Below are 18421 nucleotides of genomic sequence, written 5' to 3'. Positions count from 1 at the left end.
AGGTCACTATTATAATGGCAGCAGTATGAACACAGTCCAAACAAGTGAATTAATTCTGGTTCCCAAGCGCCATCTCTGTATGTGTGTGATAGCTGAATAGAGACAAGTGGTAAAATATCTAATGTGAACTGGAGTGTAATATATCAGGAAACTGCAAAGAGCTAATGTGAAGTAATCCATAACTCAAATATTATTTATGATCAGAAAGCAGATGGCAGTCACTGGGTATAGAGAGCTTCCCACCGTGATGTGGGGTGAGGTATCACTTATCTGGATTCGTGGTTCGGTTCTGGAGATACCAGTTGCCTTATCCTACATTGCTAGTTTGGAAAAAGGTCCGGAACCCGTATATCAAGCTTCACTACCGAGATCCCCTCTGCACTGATATTCCCCGCCCACCTCACACTCACATGGATGAAGGGGTCCTATGAATATTCATGAGGTGGTCGGGAATATCAGTGCAGATATTAATCACTGAATATCAATAATCAACTTTATAATCACTCTTGTTCAACCTTATTTTGTTCTGTTTAGATGTTCGTGCTGGTTGTTGTTTGACTTTTCTATTTGTAAACCTTATATCATTCAGCCAATTTCTTTCAGTTCAGGCACAAATATGGACTCTTGTTTCCAATGATGCATTTTACATATGTTTTGTTTTACATCTTCTATATTCAAATCAGTTTGCTTTAGGTTTTTCATCCTGACACGTTGATATCTTCCTTGATTAACCTGTATATTTTTTTTCTTATAACCTTCTTATATTGTTTTAACATGCACCACATTTACATGCAGCTGCCTGGGAACAACCAATATCTTCTGCCACACTCTGTAATATAGAAAAACATATGCCATTAGTTAAAATAATTTACTTTCATATGTTTAGAGTATGTTTCACAACATCAGATTGTTAAATTTTAAACAATGTTTTGTATCAAATCTGTCATTTGTGTACTTGCTAAAAAGTAAAAAGATAAGTACTAGACACAATGGTCTCATATTCTATCCTAGGGATGTCACAAATATAAAGTTCCAGTAAACCCATTAATGCTGCTGGGACAAGCCAAATGTGTAGGCAATTTTTCCTGTCTACAGATTAGCATCACCATGTCATAAAGTGAACAATATGCCGGATAGGAGCTGTTGTATCAAGCTTAAATTATTCTGCTGTTGTTACTAATTCCTCGTACAAATCACATTTATTTCTTCACAATTGACAGCATAAGAGAACCTAATTTCTCATTTTATTTATCTTCTGCAGTACATTTAAGAGTTTGACGTGGAGCACATGACTAACATGGCTCGGAGGAAAAGCTCCGATTGTCGGGCTCTGCCCGAATATGAGAAGAGCCAGATAAAGAGGACTCTTGAATTGGGCACTGTAATGACTATCTATAACTACAAGACATCTAAGCCAGAGCGGAGAACAGTCCAAGTCATAATGGAAACCTTTCAGGTGGCCTGGAATAAGACCGCTGATAAACTTGAAGGATTCTGTGAGTATTACTGACCTTGTTGCAAATTGCAAATGTATGGGTAAAGGAATCATCAAAAGCTGATGATGTTAAAGGTCATTATTATCACACATATAAGCAAATAACACCATGAAATGTCACAACTAGATCATATATGTAGTGAACTAGGTCATCAGTGAAGGCTCTTAGTGTTTTTTACAGTAAGGTTAAACCATACATACATTCTTCATCTTTCTCTTATTCTTCCTATATAGAAAAGTATTGATATTATTGGTAGACATTGTCTATAGCAGTGTTACCCAACCAGGAGCTGTATGTGGCTCCTTACTTGGCAATTGCAGATACAATTTTGCACTACATAATTTGGGTGATTTCTGATCTATAGTCTTTCTACACAACAACACAAGGGCAAAGGCGCCACTCATAATTAGAATTCAAGGTGTCCTTTTCTGGTACCCTTATTCATTAACCATAATCTGTTGGGAACACCAGGATCAAGTTCAATTGTTCTGCAGCTCCACCGCAGGATAAACAAAGCATTACATAGTGTCCATTAAATTGTGCAATAACTAATGGTTGGAACTAATAGCAATAATTATTTGGATATGCTAAATCATTACTTACTATATCATTAGCTATAGGAGTGTTTTTATTTTTTTATTATTTTCATGTTTTAATTTGTTTAAATATTAGTGACTGTACTGACCACAAGGGCCATGTGGTCTAATAGTCACGCTATTTACATTTTTTTTATAATCATAAAATAAATACCAACATAATTTTTCACCGTATAACTTCGAGGACTGTTGCTGTGAAAAGAAAAATTAAAATTGAGGGTTTGAAAAACAAACAAACAATTTGAGACAATTTAAGAAAGTCACAGTTGAAAATTTATGATCACTGCAAAAAGCTAACCAGGCTACAACACTATATTCAAGTTGTTTTCTTGAATGAGTCTGAATGAGTTGTGCAAAAATTCTGCAACCTTTTTTAACCCATTTCACAAAACTTTTGGACAATTTACCATCAAGGAAAAACAAGGTAGAATAATTATAAATTCCATCACCACTTTGTAGCCACCTCTGTTTCAGCTAACTGGTGAAAGGCCTAAACTAGAGAACCTTCCTCTATTTACTCAGAATTCCTTATAAAGTACGTGAAAAAATAATAATACTAATCATAATAATATTTCTTTATTTATATTATTAAATGTGAAAATTAGTCTTCTTAACCAGACAAGCCCTATAAATGCTTCAAGATTAAAATAGCCTTGTATTTATTTATGTGTTTTGTATACTGGCAGGACATAGATAGACTTGTGCTTTGTTAAAGCAGCAACTTTTCCCTTGACTGAGCTTCTGTCTTGTTGACTTATTTGATTATTTTGTTAATACGTCAGAGTTGTCCATTCGAGCTACACTTGAGGACCATGACTGACACTTTATTCTTATCTGAGGTCCATCACGCTTTGCTGGCTGACAATCACTTAGGATGTACAAGACATTGATAGTTTAACTGCTTCATGGACTGTGTAAGGAGAACCTGATACATAGTATGTGGGAGATTAAATATTCTATTTGCTTTCAAACACAGATAGGGGATTCATTCTAATCCAAAAAGAAAAAAAAATTAAACCTCCTCTTGATACCGACCACAAATCACTTTCACGAGCTGCCACAAGTCTCTTGAATTTGCGGCAAGAATACAATTTCACTGCTGTGCAAGAGGTCAGCGCTTTAAATTGCTTTTCCCTATCTCACATGAAAGAACTAAGCATTTTCATTTATTGACGAAATGATGGCTCAGCTGAGACAAGTTACTTAAATCCAATGAACCCTGACTTGGGAGTCCGAAAAGATCTAGTTGTCTGAGTTTAATACGGACAAAAACCCGGCTGCTTGTTTTTTCTTAATGATAATCTGTCTCTTAAAGTCGCAGTGGCACTTAGCAGCTACATAAATGTTGGTATTGACAACAAGGTCATACAAACAATAGAGGCCACCACATGCCTCTGCTATGCTCATAAGAAGAGGGGTGTAATGGTACTAAAGCCCTTTACTATGGGAACCTATATATGGGATAACAAGCACGTGGCTTTCCTGGGGGCCTTTCAGAGAAAAGTGTGATGGTGTGAAAAAGCACCAGTGAGCCGTGAGGAAGGGCACAGTACAATCTTTGCTACAAGACTGCAAGTTAATTTCATACATGCAGTAATTCTCTTAAGACAGAAAAAATAATGTAGACTGGTGAACTATGAGACATGAATTATTAGCTTCTTTACCCACATGGCTTTTAGGCCTTTATTGAAATGGCCTAACAAACTGCTGCCCCCTCAGAATACAGGAAGTGGAGGACTCTATCAGCCCCTCTCCCCAATGGCATCCTTATTATCCTGCATGGCAATTTTACCAAACAGGAGGGAACAAGCCTGAGTCTAAGTTTCCACACAACTTGTTTGTGTGGAAATAGTAGGTTTTAGCCTTGGTGTTTTTTTTCTTTGGCATTTTCCCCCTGTATTTTTCTTATAAGTTTTCATAATAAGCAATGTGATTCTTTCATCATGTGACTCTAGGATTTCTATTAAAGGAGTAGTCCAGTAGTGAACAAGTGGTGAACAACTTATCCCCTATCCTAAGGATAGGGGATAAGTTGCAGATCGCGGGGGGTCCGACCGCTGGCCCCCCCCGCGATCTCCTATACGGGGCCCCGACAGCCCGCGCAAAGGGGGTGTGTCGACCCCCGCAAGAAGCGGCGGCCGACACGCCCCCTCAGTACAACTCTATGGCCTAGCCGGAGTGCTGCCTTCGGCAATCTCCGGCTCTGCCATAGCGATGTATTGAGGGGGCGTGTCAGCCGCCGCTTCGTGCGGCGGTCGACACCCGCTATCTGGCCAGAGAGCCTGGCCCCCGTACAGAGAGATCGCAGGGGGCCCCAGCGGTCGGACCCCCTGCGATCTCAAACTTATCCCCTATCCTTAGGATAGGGGATAAGTTTTTCACCACTGGACTACCCCTTTAAAGAAATACCTTTGATTTGAAGATTTTGCATTGGGTCCCAGAAGCATCTAGTTACCCTCTGCAGGTTGGCATTGTGTATCCTTGTACATAAAATGTGTGATCCCATAGAGGTGCTGACAACAATCACATTCCTCCGCTGCCCATAAAGAGTCCTTTCATTGTAATAAATGGTGCTATCTTTGTCTCAGTCTGACTTTATAAATAGCACAGTTTTTTTTTTTTTTAACTTTATGTCCTATTTTTAGAATTATTACCTCATGGTATCAGTATACAAAGGTCTCATGCACAGTTGCCAGATTCACAATTGAGCAACCAGACAGCTTTTTGTTAAAGGAAAAATCTACTATAAAGTCATCTTCTTTCAGGTTACACTGACATATGTCAGTGAGCTCAAACAGCTGCTATTCCCACACATTAAATGCCTTGGCACTTGATAAGTCACCTGTAACAGTTTTTAGATAGTCACACATTTCTTTTGTTGGAAAACATGTATTGTGCTACTACACCACTGACAAGTGGAGTAGAATAGCCATATGCCATCTATTTAGGTGGGTAACGTGCTTGGAAAAACATGCAAAGAAATATGATGGGACTAGTATATTAAGACAGAAACAGAAACATGTTTTGTATCCTAGATCTTCCTAACATACAAGAAGAACAAAAATCGGCGCAGTTCACGATCAATTAGCTAAAAGACACTGAGGTTAACTGTGTAATGCACAAACACCCAAATGTGAAAAAAATTATGTAAGCAATCAGAAAAAATATAGCAAAAAAATATAGCATTCCTCTAAGTGTACTTTAGTGAGAAAAAATTTAAAGTAATTTTATATAATAGAGAAAAAATTTAATTTTTGTAAATGGGCCAATTATATGGTGGGGTATACCGTATTTTTCACCCTATAGGACGCACCGGCATATAAGACGCACCCAATTTTAAAGGTGCAAAATCTAGAAAAAAAAGATTCTGAACCCAACAGTGATCTTCAACCTGCGGACCTCCAGATGTTGCATAACTACAACTCCCAGCATGCCCGGACAGCCGTTGGCTGTCCGGGCATGCCGGGAGTTGTAGTTTTGCAACATCTGGAGATCCGCAGGTTGAAGACCACTGGTATAGGAGGTAATACTCACGTGTTCCCGTCACCGCTCATCACCGCTGCCCTGGATGTCGCCGCGTCCCCGTCGCTCCGGACGTCTTATTCCCCGGGATCCACGCTCTCAGTCGCCGTCATCACGTCGCTACGCACGCCGCTCCTGTTGGATGATGGGACGACGTGCGTGACGATATGATGACTTCGAAGGAGAACTCCGGCCATGCAGGGGATCCCGGCACGGAGCAGACACTGAGGAGGCAGGTAAGGTCCCTCCCGATGCAGCCGGGTTAGTGTCACATTCATTTCAGACATGGCGGTCAGCTTTGATCGCCGCGTCTGAAGGGTTAATACAGGGCATCACTGCGATCGGTGATGTCCTGTATTAGCCGTGGGTCCCGGCCAATGATGGCCGCAGGGACCGCCGCGATAGATGTGTATTCGCCGTATAAGACGCACCAACTTTTCCCCCCCCAGTTTTGGGGAAGAAAAAGTGCATCTTATACGGCAAAAAATACGGGTAAATTTGCTAAAAAAAATAAAAATAAAAAATTGTGACCACCTGTGGGTATAAAATTATGTCAGATAAATCAATGGAGGTAAGTCGTAATTTGTGACATCTTCAAAAGTTTATAGTTGTAAAATCGTTCATATGGAAGATATTGTAATTATAGTTTAAATTGTTTATACAATTCATGAAAAAATAAAGCATATAGCGCTATGCACTTATGTTTTCTTGTAGCACTGAATGCTTTGTATTAGAGCGGTATTGCTATGCGCTGTTTGTACTCTCTATAAAGATGTACGGCTTGTAACTCCTATGAGGAAAGAAAGTCTTTATCGTATAATTCTTCTTAACATAGTCTATTAGAGGTCTATTATTATGTTATCTAGTCTTTAAAAAATGAATGGCCTGTCCTCTGGATAGGACTTCATGGGGTTCTAACTGCATACCAGCCTCCTCAGTGTTTCCTGTGGATTGTTCTTTCCATTTCTGTACTTTAACCCCTTAAGGACATGCGCCATAAATGTACGGCGCTGCATAGCACCTCTTAGCGCACAGCGCTGTACAGTTACAGTGCGGCTGTGATACGAGCGCAGCAGCTGCGCTCGCTTTATTCCCGGCGGGTCCTGGTGGCTGTCAGCAGCCGCGGACCCGCTGGTAATGGCAGACTTCAGCGATCACGCTGATGTCTGCCTTTAACCCCTCAGGTGCCGTGATCAATACAGATCACGGCATCTGAGGCAGTGCGGCACTTATAATGGCTGATATGATCGCCCCCGGAACTGCAGCGGGGATCAGATCAGCCAAGATGGCGGACGGAGGTCCCCTCACCTGCCTCCGTCCGTCTCCCGGGGTCTTCTGCACTGATCCGCCATCCAGCAGACCAAAGCAGAAGTTCACCGATAATACTGATCAGTGCTATGCCCTATGCATAGCACTGAACAGTATGAGCAATCTAATGATTGCTATAAATAGTCCCCTATGGGGACTAAAAAAAGTGTAAAATAAATGTAAAAAAATAAAAATTTGAAAAATCCCCTCCCCCAATAAAGTTTTAAATCACCCTTTTACCCCATATTAATACAAAAAAAAAAATAGATAAATAATAAATATATTTGGTAAAATATGGTTAAAATCCATAACATGGCAGCATATCCTGGTGAGTTACATTCACCGAATCCCAGGAATCCTCCTGGAATCCTATGTCTCTACATATTACAAGCAGAGCACCTCCAGGAAGCATAAACCTAACTACCTCCTCTAATCTATCATTATACCGAGCTTCTTACTCACAAGTAGCAGCCGACTCCACATTTTCTTTTTCTACATATATAAAACTCAACGTGTGTGTATGTATGTGTGTATGTTCCAGCATCACGTCCAAACGGCTAAAGATATTAATATGAAACTTGGCACACATGTTACTTATATGTCAACAACAAACATAGGATAAGTGATTTAACCCTTACCAACCCCAATTTGCCAGGGGCGGGGTTTATGTTTAAAGTCCCATACAAATCAATGGGAAATATATGTTACTGCATAACTTCCAAACGTCTGGAGATATTTCGATTATACTTGGTCACATGTTACGTATATGTCCACTTAAAATATAGGAAAGTTAATTTAACCCTTAACTACCCCCATTTGTGAGGGTCAGGGCTTTTGTTTAAAGCCCCATGCAAATCAATGGGAAATGTATGTTCCCAGATAACTTACGTACGGCTGGAGATATTTCAATACATGGTACACATATTACAGGTCGGGGTAGGAGGTCAAGATAGGAGGTCGGGATAGGAGGACGGGATAGGAGGTCGGGATAGGAGGTCGCGATAGGGGGATGGGATAGGAGGATGGGATAGGAGGATGGGATAGGAGGACGGGATAGGAGGTCGGGATAGCAGGTCGGGATAAGAGGTCGAGATATGAGGTTGGGATAGATGGACTGGACAGGAGGATGGGATAGGAGATTGGGATATGAGATTGGGATGGGAGGTCAGGATAGGAGCTTGAGATAGGAGGTCGAGATAGGAGCAGGGGATATGAGGATGGGATAGGAGGTCAGGATAGGAGGTCGAGATAGGAGGTTGGGATAGATGGATTGGATAGGAGGACGGGATAGGAGGTAGGGATTGGAGGTCGGGATTGGAGGTCAGGAGAGGAGGTCTGGATAGGAGGTCTGGATAGGAGGTCGAGATAGTAGGTCGGGATAGGAGGTCGAGATAGGAGGTCGAGATAAGGATAGGAGGACGGGATAGGAGGTAGGGATAGGAGGTCGAGATAGGATGATGGGATAGGAGGACGGGATAGGAGGTCAGAATAGGAGGTCGGGATAGAAGGTCAGGATAGGAGGATGGGATAGGAGGACGGGATAGGAGGTCAGGATAGGAGGACGGGATAGGAGGACGGGATAGGAGGACGGGATAGGAGGTCGAGATAGGAGGTCAAAATAGGAGGACGGGAAAGGAGGATGGGATAGGAGATCCGGATAGGAGGTCGAGATAGGAGGACGGGATAGGAGGACGGGATAGGAGTTTGGAATAGGAGGTCGAGATAGGAGGACGAGATAGGAGGACGGGATAGGACGGGATAGGAGGTCGAGATAGGAGGACGGGATAGGAGGTTGGGATAGGAGGTCGGGGTAGGAGGTCGGGATAGGAGGACGGGATAGTTGGTTGGGATATGACAACAATATATGAGGACGGGATATGAAGTCAAAAGCTTCCTCCTTTATTTTCCTTCCCAACAAGGATTAGGAAGGAAAAAACGCCAGGTACTCAGCTAGTATAAAATAAAAATAATGGATTTAGCAAAACCAATTTTTAAAGTGTCTTTAGAAATAAGCACAGGAATATTTATTGCATCATTGATGAGAACATTAATAGTGACTGAAATGTCCCTTTAATTCACCTAAATCCACAGAGGACATCAGTGACTTCTACAGGTCTGAGGATTTCTGTCACTGCTTCTGACTGCTCAGGCAAAACCTGCATATGAATAATAAATTCAGATTGGCACATAGATCGGTAGCAAATCATGGGCTACGCTTTAATGAATATTGATTCAGACCTCAGAGTTCTACTCTGTATAGAGAGGCAATATTGTTTCTGTAGAATTTTAAGAGCAGTAGTGTTCAGATATGTGGGTTATCATCTTGGTGATACTGTGTGACAAGTAACACAAGGTTTTCATATGCAAATATCCTTCCTGGCATGAACACAACCAAATAAAAATGCCAATTCTTCTTTCTACAGACGAAATAAAAAGTCTATGTAAATATAAAGTTACAGACAGTGTTCTGTATATACAAATTATTACCTTTCCCGATACATTTGTATTCCTGTGACTGGGGAGGGCTGCATTGTTCTTAGGAAACTCAGCCAATATGAATTGGAAATTCAATATCTAAAAGCATAACATCAACTCTGTAAACCTATGATACCTAATGGATTTTATTGAAACTATTTGACCTCAAGTTCTACATGGCTTTCCTACAAAAATCCTAAAAAAATTGTTGGAAATATACATTTGAGAAAGAAAAATGAATTGCTCATTGTCCTTTCTTTCCCTGTTTCTAAATACAGTGGTCCCTCAAGTAACAAAATTATTTATTTCCAGGACAAACATTGTATGTTGAAACTATTGTATTTTAGGACGGGTGAAAAAAAGAATTTCTAAAAAATCTAAATTAAATAAAAATAACAGAAATAGCTGCTAGAAGCTATACATCACGTTATACATAGAAAGCAGGTGCTTCTTGAAGGTCCAGTGCAGTATGCCCAGTGCACCAGTAAAACAAAATGAAGTCATTCTCACTTGGTGTCCAAAAGAGCAGCTAGTCCTGGCACAGGTACACGGCAGTACAGTACTGCTTTATACTATAGGGATGCGCTACTAGACAGCGGATCAGTTCATGCACTTCAATATTACAGATGTTTTACCAAGAAGATGTCAACTCTGGTTGTATCCTGTCTGTGGCATTGAATATTGGAGTATGGTTTCAAATTACAATAGTTCAGGAAAGCCCACTGTATGTTGGGAATATTGTACTCTTTGACCATTGTCACTTGAGGGATCACTGTTCTATAGCAGAGACAGAGGGGCTAGTTGGCATCCAGCACACATAGGGGCAGATTTATCAAAACCTGTGTGGAGGAAGATTAGTGCAGTTGCCCATAGCAACTAATCAGATTTCTTCTTTAATTTTTGAAAAGGCCTATGAAAAATAAAATAAGCAATATGATTGGTTGATATGGGAAACTGCACCACTCTTCCTCTACACAGGTTTTGATATATATCCAGCATAGACTTCCAGATATTCCTCCAGGTAAACTATTAGCTTTGGCTACTTGAAGGCACCATTGATGTTGGGACTACTGCATGTGCTTGGTCCAAGTAAAACCTACTGTAGAACAGTTGTCTCCATCCAGCTGTGGCTTTCTCAGTTGGTAAACTACAAGTTTTAGGCCACTACCCTCAAAAAATTATGTGTCCAATTCAAGCCATGACACCCCAACCCTTCAGTTTGACAGAGGTGGGACTGTTTGAGCAAAAAAAGAAAAAAACAGTCTCCTCTAATCCTAGATAACCCTCAGTATAATGTATATTAGAGATGAGAGAATCGAATCTGACGAATCCAAATTTGTTACGAATTTCATGAAAAACTCAATTCGCAATGAATGTGAATATTGCCACAATTCTATCGCGCAAATCACTTAATTAAACTCCATTTAGTACGGTCCAGGCTCCAGGGCATCTAAAATGGTGGATCCACATGTGAGGACATGAGGCAAGGAACTCTAGGGAGGTGGGAAGGCAAGGCGGGAAGGTGGGTAGGCAGGATGACCCTGATCCTGAAGTCACCCCTGTGACTCGGCGGTGTGGCAGTTTTTCATCAAGCATCCACATGCAAGATATGTCGGCAAAAGGTGAAGCGTAGCCAGGGTCCCAATGTTGACACCACGGCCCTGCGTCAACATATGCTGTGCCACCATAAAGTGGCCTGGGAGAACCGTGGCTGTGATGTTTTGTTCCAGCCTGCTGCATAACCTAGTGGCACGCTGTCACGATTCGGCTGGCTGGAGGTGGATCCTCTGTGCCAGAGAGGGATTGGCGTGGATCGTGTCGGTGGACCGGTTCTAAGTTGCTACTGGTATTCACCAGAGCCCGCCGCAAAGCGGGATGGTCTTGCAGCGGCGGTAGCAACCAGGTCGTATCCACTGGCAACGGCTCAACCTCTCTGACTGCTGAGATAGGCGCGGTACAAGGGAGTAGACAAGAGCAAGGTCAGACGTAGCAGAAGGTCGGGGCAGGCGGCAAGGTTCGTAGTCAATGGTAATAGCAGAAGGTCAGGAACACAGTAGTGGTAAACACAGAGTAGCTTTCTCTAGGCACAAGGCAACAAGATCCGGCAAGGAAGTGCAGGGGAAGTGAGGTCATATAGCCAGGGAGCAGGTGGAAACTATTTAGGGTGATTGGGCCAGGCACCATCATTGGTGGACTGGCCCTTTAAATCTCAGAGAGCTGGCGCGCGCGCGCCCTAGAGAGCGGAGCCGCGCGCGCCAGGGCATGACAGCTGGGGACCGGGACAGGTGAGTGACTTGGGATGCGATTCGCGAGCGGGTGCGTCCCGCTATGCGAATCGCATCCCCGCCGGCAATGTCAATGCAGCGCTCCCGGTCAGCGGATCTGACCGGGGCGCTGCAGGGAGAGAAACGCCGCGAGCGCTTCGGGGAGGAGCAGGGACCCGGAGCGCTCAGCGTAACAGTACCCCCCCCCCTTAGGTCTCCCCCTCTTTTTGTCGGGATGTCGCTCCACATAGGACGAGGACATTGGGAGCGATTGTAGAGTCTCCTTCTGGGGGACAGTGAAGTCCTGGGTATGCTCATGCACGGCAGACAGTTCAGAAGAAGTGGAAATGGGGTGGGGGGGCAGAGAGTGAGGCTTGGCACGGGGCAGAGTGTCACCAGGACGGGGGCTATGAGGAGGCACGGCACAGTCCTGATAGGCCTTGGGGAGACCAGGCACAGGAGGAGACACTGAGGCTCGACAGACGGGGCTGGGAGCAGAAGTGAGGCATTTCTTGCGGCAAGCAGGACCCCAATTCTTGATCTCCCCGGTGGTCCAGTCAAGGGTGGGAGAATGATGCTGGAGCCATGGCAGTCCGAGGAGGACTTCAGAGGTGCAGTTGGGCAGAACCAAAAATTCTATTTTCTCGAGATGTAGTCAAATGTTCATAAGCAGGGGCTCTGTGCGGTAACGCACAGTGCAGTGCAACTTGACTCCGTTGACCGAAGAAATGTAGAGCGGCTTGATGAGACGGGTCACCGGGATGCAGTACCTATCAAGTAAAGAGGCCAGAATAAAATTTCCAGAAGAACCAGAGTCCAAGACGGCCACGGCAGAGAAGAAGGAGTTAGCAGAAGGAGAAATCCGTACGGGCACTGTGAGACATGGAGAGGCAGACTCCGTACCCAGAGACGCCAGACCCACGTGAGCTGGTTGCGTGCGTGCATTTTCCAGACGTGGAGGACGAATAGGGCAATCCACCAAGAAATGTTCGGTACTAGCGCAGTACAGACATAGATTTTTATCGCTACGGCGAGACCTCTCTTCAAGAGTCAGGCGAGACCGATCCACTTGCATAGGCTCCTCGGCGGGAGGCACAGGGGTAGATTGCAAGGGATACCGTGAGAGAGGTGCCCAGGGATTAAGGTCTTTTTCCTGGCGGAGTTCCTGGTGTCTTTCAGAAAAACGCATGTCAATGCGGGTGGCCAAAGGGATAAGTTCATGCAGGTTGGCAGGAATCTCTCGTGCGGCCAGCACATCTTTGATGTTACTGGATAGGCCTTTTTTAAAGGTCGCGCAGAGAGCCTCATTGTTCCAAGATAATTCGGAAGCGAGAGTACGAAATCGGATGGCGTACTCGCCTACTGAAGAATTACCCTGGACCAGGTTCAGCAGGGCAGTCTCGGCAGAAGAAGCTCGGGCTGGTTCCTCGAAGACACTGCGAACCTCAGAGAAGAAGGAGTGTACAGTGGCGGTGACAGGGTCATCGCAGTCCCAGAGCGGTGTGGCCCAAGACAAAGCCTTCCCAGACAGGAGACTAACCACGAAAGCCACTGTTACGCCTAGCGCTCCGGGTCCCCGCTCCTCCCCGGAGCGCTCACGGCGTCTTTCTCCCTGCAGCTCCCCGGTCAGCCCCGCTGACCGGGAGCGCTGCTCTGTCATGGCCGTTGGGGATGCGATTCGCACAGCGGGACGCGCCCGCTCGCGAATCGCATCCCAGGTCACTTACCCGTTCCCGTCCCCTGCTGTCATGTGCTGGCGCGCGCGGCTCCGCTCTCTAGGGCGCGCGCGCGCCAGCTCCCTGAGACTTAAAGGGCCAGTGCACCAATGATTGGTGCCTGGCCCAATTAGCTTAATTGGCTCCCACCTGGTCCCTGACTATATCTAACCTCCTCCCATGCACTTCCTTGCCGGATCTTGTTGCCCTTGTGCCTAGTGAAAGCGTTTTGTGTGTTTAAAAACCTGTGTACCAGAACTTCTGCTATCTCCCCTGACTACGAACCTTGCCGCCTGCCCCCGACCTTCTGCTACGTCCGACTTTGCTTCTGCCTACTCCCTTGTACCTCGCCTATCTTCAGCAGCCAGAGAGGTGAGCCGTTGCTAGTGGATACGACCTGGTCACTACCGCCGCAGCAAGACCATCCCGCTTTGCGGCGGGCTCTGGTGAAAACCAGTAGTGTCTTAGAACCGGTCCACTAGCACGGTCCTCGCTATCCCTCTCTGGCACAGAGGATCCACCTCCTGCCAGCCGGCATCGTGACAGTAGATCCGGCCATGGATCCCGCTGAAGTTCCTCTGCCAGTTGTCGCTGACCTCCCTACGCTGGTCGCCCAGCAAGCTCGTCAGATCGCCCAGCAGTCGCAACAGATAGCGCAACAAGATCACCAGCTGTCGTACTTGACCACCATGACACAGCAACTCCAGTCACAACTACAGCAAGTACAGTCGCAGCTACAGCAGCAACAACCATCTCCTCCGCCAGCTCCAGCACCCCTTCCGCGGCGAGTGGCCGCTCCTAGCCTCCGCCTGTCCTTGCCGGACAAATTTAATGGGGACTCTAAGTTTTGCCGTGGCTTTCTTTCGCAATGTTCCTTGCACTTGGAGATGATGTCGGATCAGTTTCCTACTGAAAGGTCTAAGGTGGCTTTCGTAGTCAGCCTTCTGTCTGGAAAAGCTCTGTCATGGGCCACACCGCTCTGGGACCGCGATGACCCCGTCACTGCCTCTGTACACTCCTTCTTCTCGGAAATTCGAAGTGTCTTTGAGGAACCTGCCCGAGCCTCTTCTGCTGAGACTGCCCTGCTGAACCTGGTCCAGGGTAATTCCTCCGTTGGCGAGTACGCCATACAATTCCGTACTCTTGCTTCTGAACTATCCTGGAATAATGAGGCTCTCTGCGCGACCTTTAAAAAAGGCCTATCCAGCAACATTAAAGATGTTCTGGCCGCACGAGAGACTCCTGCTAACCTGCATGAACTCATTCATCTAGCCACTCGCATTGACATGCGTTTTTCTGAGAGGCATCAAGAGCTCCGCCAGGAAAAAGACTTAGATCTCTGGACACCTCTCCCACAGTCTCCACTGCAATCTGCGCCTAGGCCTCCCGCCGAGGAGGCCATGCAAGTGGATCGGTCTCGCCTGACCCTGGAAGAGAGGAATCGCCGTAAGGAAGAGAATCTTTGTCTATACTGTGCCAGTACTGAACATTTTTTGGTGGATTGCCCAATCCGTCCTCCACGTCTGGGAAACGCACGCTCGCACCCAGCTCTCGTGGGTGTGGCGTCTCTTGATGCCAAGTCGGCTTCTCCACGTCTCACGGTACCTGTTCGGATTTCCACTTCAGCCAGCTCTCCCCTCTCAGCCGTGGCCTGCCTGGACTCTGGAGCTTCTGGGAATTTTATTCGGGAATCCTTAGTGAATAAATTCCGCATTCCGGTGACCCGTCTTGTCAAGCCACTCCACGTTTCCGCGGTCAACGGAGCCAGGTTGGATTGCACCGTGCGTTACCGCACGGAGCCCCTCCTAATGTGCATCGGACCTCATCACGAGGAAATTGTATTTTTGGTCCTTCCTAATTGCACTTCCGAAGTTCTCCTTGGACTACCCTGGCTTCAACACCATTCCCCAACCCTGGATTGGTCCACTGGGGAGATCAAGAGTTGGGGTCCCTCTTGTTCCAAGGACTGCCTTCAACCGGTTCCCAGTACTCCCTGCCGTGACCCTGTGGTTCCTCCTGTATCCGGTCCCCCTAAGGTCATTAAGGACTCTGCCTGCCACAGGAAATGCCCCTCCCCCCCTCCCAGTTCCATCAGGCAAGCTTCTGTGTCCCCTCATGGCCCTCGTCCTGGTGTCACACTGCCCCGTGCCAGGTCTCGCCCTCTGCCCTCTCTCCCCATTCCCACTCCTGCGGTTCTGCCTGCCGTTGAGGAATCCCTCCATCCTTTCCCGGTGTCCTCATCCCAGGGGAGGCAGTTACCCGATAAAGAGAAGGGGAGACCTAAGGGGGGGGGGTACTGTTACGCCTAGCGCTCCGGGTCCCCGCTCCTCCCCGGAGCGCTCACGGCGTCTTTCTCCCTGCAGCTCCCCGGTCAGCCCCGCTGACCGGGAGCGCTGCTCTGTCATGGCCGTTGGGGATGCGATTCGCACAGCGGGACGCGCCCGCTCGCGAATCGCATCCCAGGTCACTTACCCGTTCCCGTCCCCTGCTGTCATGTGCTGGCGCGCGCGGCTCCGCTCTCTAGGGCGCGCGCGCGCCAGCTCCCTGAGACTTAAAGGGCCAGTGCACCAATGATTGGTGCCTGGCCCAATTAGCTTAATTGGCTCCCACCTGGTCCCTGACTATATCTAACCTCCTCCCATGCACTTCCTTGCCGGATCTTGTTGCCCTTGTGCCTAGTGAAAGCGTTTTGTGTGTTTAAAAACCTGTGTACCAGAACTTCTGCTATCTCCCCTGACTACGAACCTTGCCGCCTGCCCCCGACCTTCTGCTACGTCCGACTTTGCTTCTGCCTACTCCCTTGTACCTCGCCTATCTTCAGCAGCCAGAGAGGTGAGCCGTTGCTAGTGGATACGACCTGGTCACTACCGCCGCAGCAAGACCATCCCGCTTTGCGGCGGGCTCTGGTGAAAACCAGTAGTGTCTTAGAACCGGTCCACTAGCACGGTCCTCGCTATCCCTCTCTGGCACAGAGGATCCACCTCCTGCCAGCCGGCATCGTGACAGCCACCTTCGACCGTTCTGTAGGAAATTGGTCCGACAACATCTCCAAATGTAGGGAACATTGTGACAGGAAACCACGGCAGAGTCTAGAGTCCCCATCAAATTTGTCCGGCAGGGACAAGCGGAGGTTAGGAGCGGCCACTCGCTGAGGAGGAGGTGCAGGAGATGGTGGCTGCTGTTGCAGCTGCTGAAGCTGCGACTGAAGTTGCTGTACCATGGTGGACACTTGCGACAGCTGGTGACTTAGATGGGCGATCTGTCGGGATTGCTGGGCGACCACCGTGGTGAGGTCAGCGACAACTAGCAGGGGGACCTCAGCGGGATCCATGGCCAGATCTACTGTCACGATTCGGCTGGCTGGAGGTGGATCCTCTGTGCCAGAGAGGGATTGGCGTGGACCGTGTCGGTGGACCGGTTCTAAGTTGCTACTGGTATTCACCAGAGCCCGCCGCAAAGAGGGATGGTCTTGCAGCGGCGGTAGCAACCAGGTCGTATCCACTGGCAATGGCTCAACCTCTCTGACTGCTGAGATAGGCGCAGTACAAGGGAGTAGACAAGAGCAAGGTCAGACGTAGCAGAAGGTCGGGGCAGGCGGCAAGGTTCGTAGTCAATGGTAATAGCAGAAGGTCAGGAACACAGTAGTGGTAAACACAGAGTAGCTTTCTCTAGGCACAAGGCAACAAGATCCGGCAAGGAAGTGAAGGGGAAGTGAGGTCATATAGCCAGGGAGCAGGTGGAAACTATTTAGGGTGATTGGGCCAGGCACCATCATTGGTGGACTGGCCCTTTAAATCTCAGAGAGCTGGCGCGCGCGCGCGCGCCCTAGAGAGCGGAGCCGCGTGCGCCAGAGCATGACAGCCGGGGACCGGGACAGGTGAGTGACTTGGGATGCGATTCGCGAGCGGGCGCGTCCCGCTATGCGAATCGCATCCCCGCCGGCAATGTCAATGCAGCGCTCCCGGTCAGCGGGTCTGACCGGGGCGCTGCAGGGAGAGAAACGCAGCGAGCGCTTCGGGGAGGAGCAGGGACCCGGAGCGCTCAGCGTAACACACGCCACTCCCTCTTTCAGCCATCCAAGACTCCAACACCTCAGCCGGAGGGAACTGTGTGTCATGCCCTCCTTCTGTCGCTCCAGATGCTCCTGCTCCTCTTACTTTTAGTCAGTCATTCCACAAACAATCCATCGGTGAAGCCATGTCCAAGAGACAACAGTATGCGCCCACTCATTCAACGGCGCAGAAGCTGAATGTGCTCCTGTCCAAATTGCTGGTTGCTGCATTCCCTCTCTTTTCAAGTGGTGGACTTTGCACCTTTCAGAGAACTGATGGCTTGTACCAAGCCAAGGTGGAGAGTGCCAAGCCGTCATTTCTTTGTGAAGAAGACAGTACCAGCCCTGCACAATTTTGTGGAAGAGAAGGTGGGCCAGTCCTTGAGCTTGTTGGTGTGTACCAAAGTGCACGGTAGCGTCGACGTCTGAAGTTGTAACTATGGTCAGGGACAATACATGTCCTTTACGGCTCACTGGGTGAATTTAGTTCCTGCACAGCCACTACATCAACTTTGGACAGGTCACGCCGCTTCCTCCTCCACACTCTCAGGTCGTTGGTCCTGTGACATCGTGCGACTCTGCCTCCTCATCCTCCACCGTGTCCTCAGCCTCCACTGCACAGACAAGTCTCAGTGCCCCTTCAGCATACCATGTGTGCAGGGCACAACGGTGTCACGCTGTTCTTCACATGGTTTGCCTTGGTGAACGGAGTCACACAGGGGAGAAACTGCTAAAAGTCATTCATAAAGAAATCGGAGGATGGCTTAATCCACGAAAACTGGAAATGGGAACCATGGTGTTTGACAACGGGAAGAACATCTTGTCTACGCTGCGACAGGGAAGGCTGAGCCATGCGCCCTGCATGGCACATGTGTTCAATCTGGTTGTCAAGTGGTTCCTGAAGTGTTCCCCCCATTTGCAAGACATCCTAACAATGGGAAGGAAACTTTTCCTGCATTTCAGCCACTCGTACACCGCAGAGCACACCCTCTTT

The 18421-nt window shown here is 47.3% G+C and overlaps 1 protein-coding gene and 1 long non-coding RNA gene across 8 annotated transcripts in view; one reads left to right on the top strand and one right to left on the bottom strand.

The window, feature by feature from the left end:
• The window catches only part of PLCG2 (phospholipase C gamma 2), a 203758-nt gene that overhangs the window by 24861 nt on the left and 160476 nt on the right, over window positions 1-18421 (top strand). For all 7 annotated transcript variants that reach the window (XM_056525832.1, XM_056525825.1, XM_056525831.1 and 4 more), the window contains exon 2: window positions 1262-1496. In XM_056525832.1, the coding sequence (XP_056381807.1) occupies window positions 1289-1496 (208 nt within the window). In that variant the 5' untranslated portion in view covers window positions 1262-1288. The remainder of the gene's footprint in view (window positions 1-1261; window positions 1497-18421) is intronic.
• LOC130276448 (uncharacterized) overlaps window positions 41-18421 on the bottom strand; it is a 69556-nt gene continuing 51175 nt past the window's right edge. The window contains exon 3 of the long non-coding RNA XR_008845122.1: window positions 41-829. This is a non-coding gene — a long non-coding RNA (uncharacterized LOC130276448). The remainder of the gene's footprint in view (window positions 830-18421) is intronic.

This window comes from Hyla sarda, chromosome 6 (assembly GCF_029499605.1).
Source record: "Hyla sarda isolate aHylSar1 chromosome 6, aHylSar1.hap1, whole genome shotgun sequence".
Classification (NCBI taxonomy): Eukaryota; Metazoa; Chordata; class Amphibia; order Anura; family Hylidae; genus Hyla; species Hyla sarda.
This window is presented reverse-complemented; position numbering and strand designations above follow the sequence as displayed.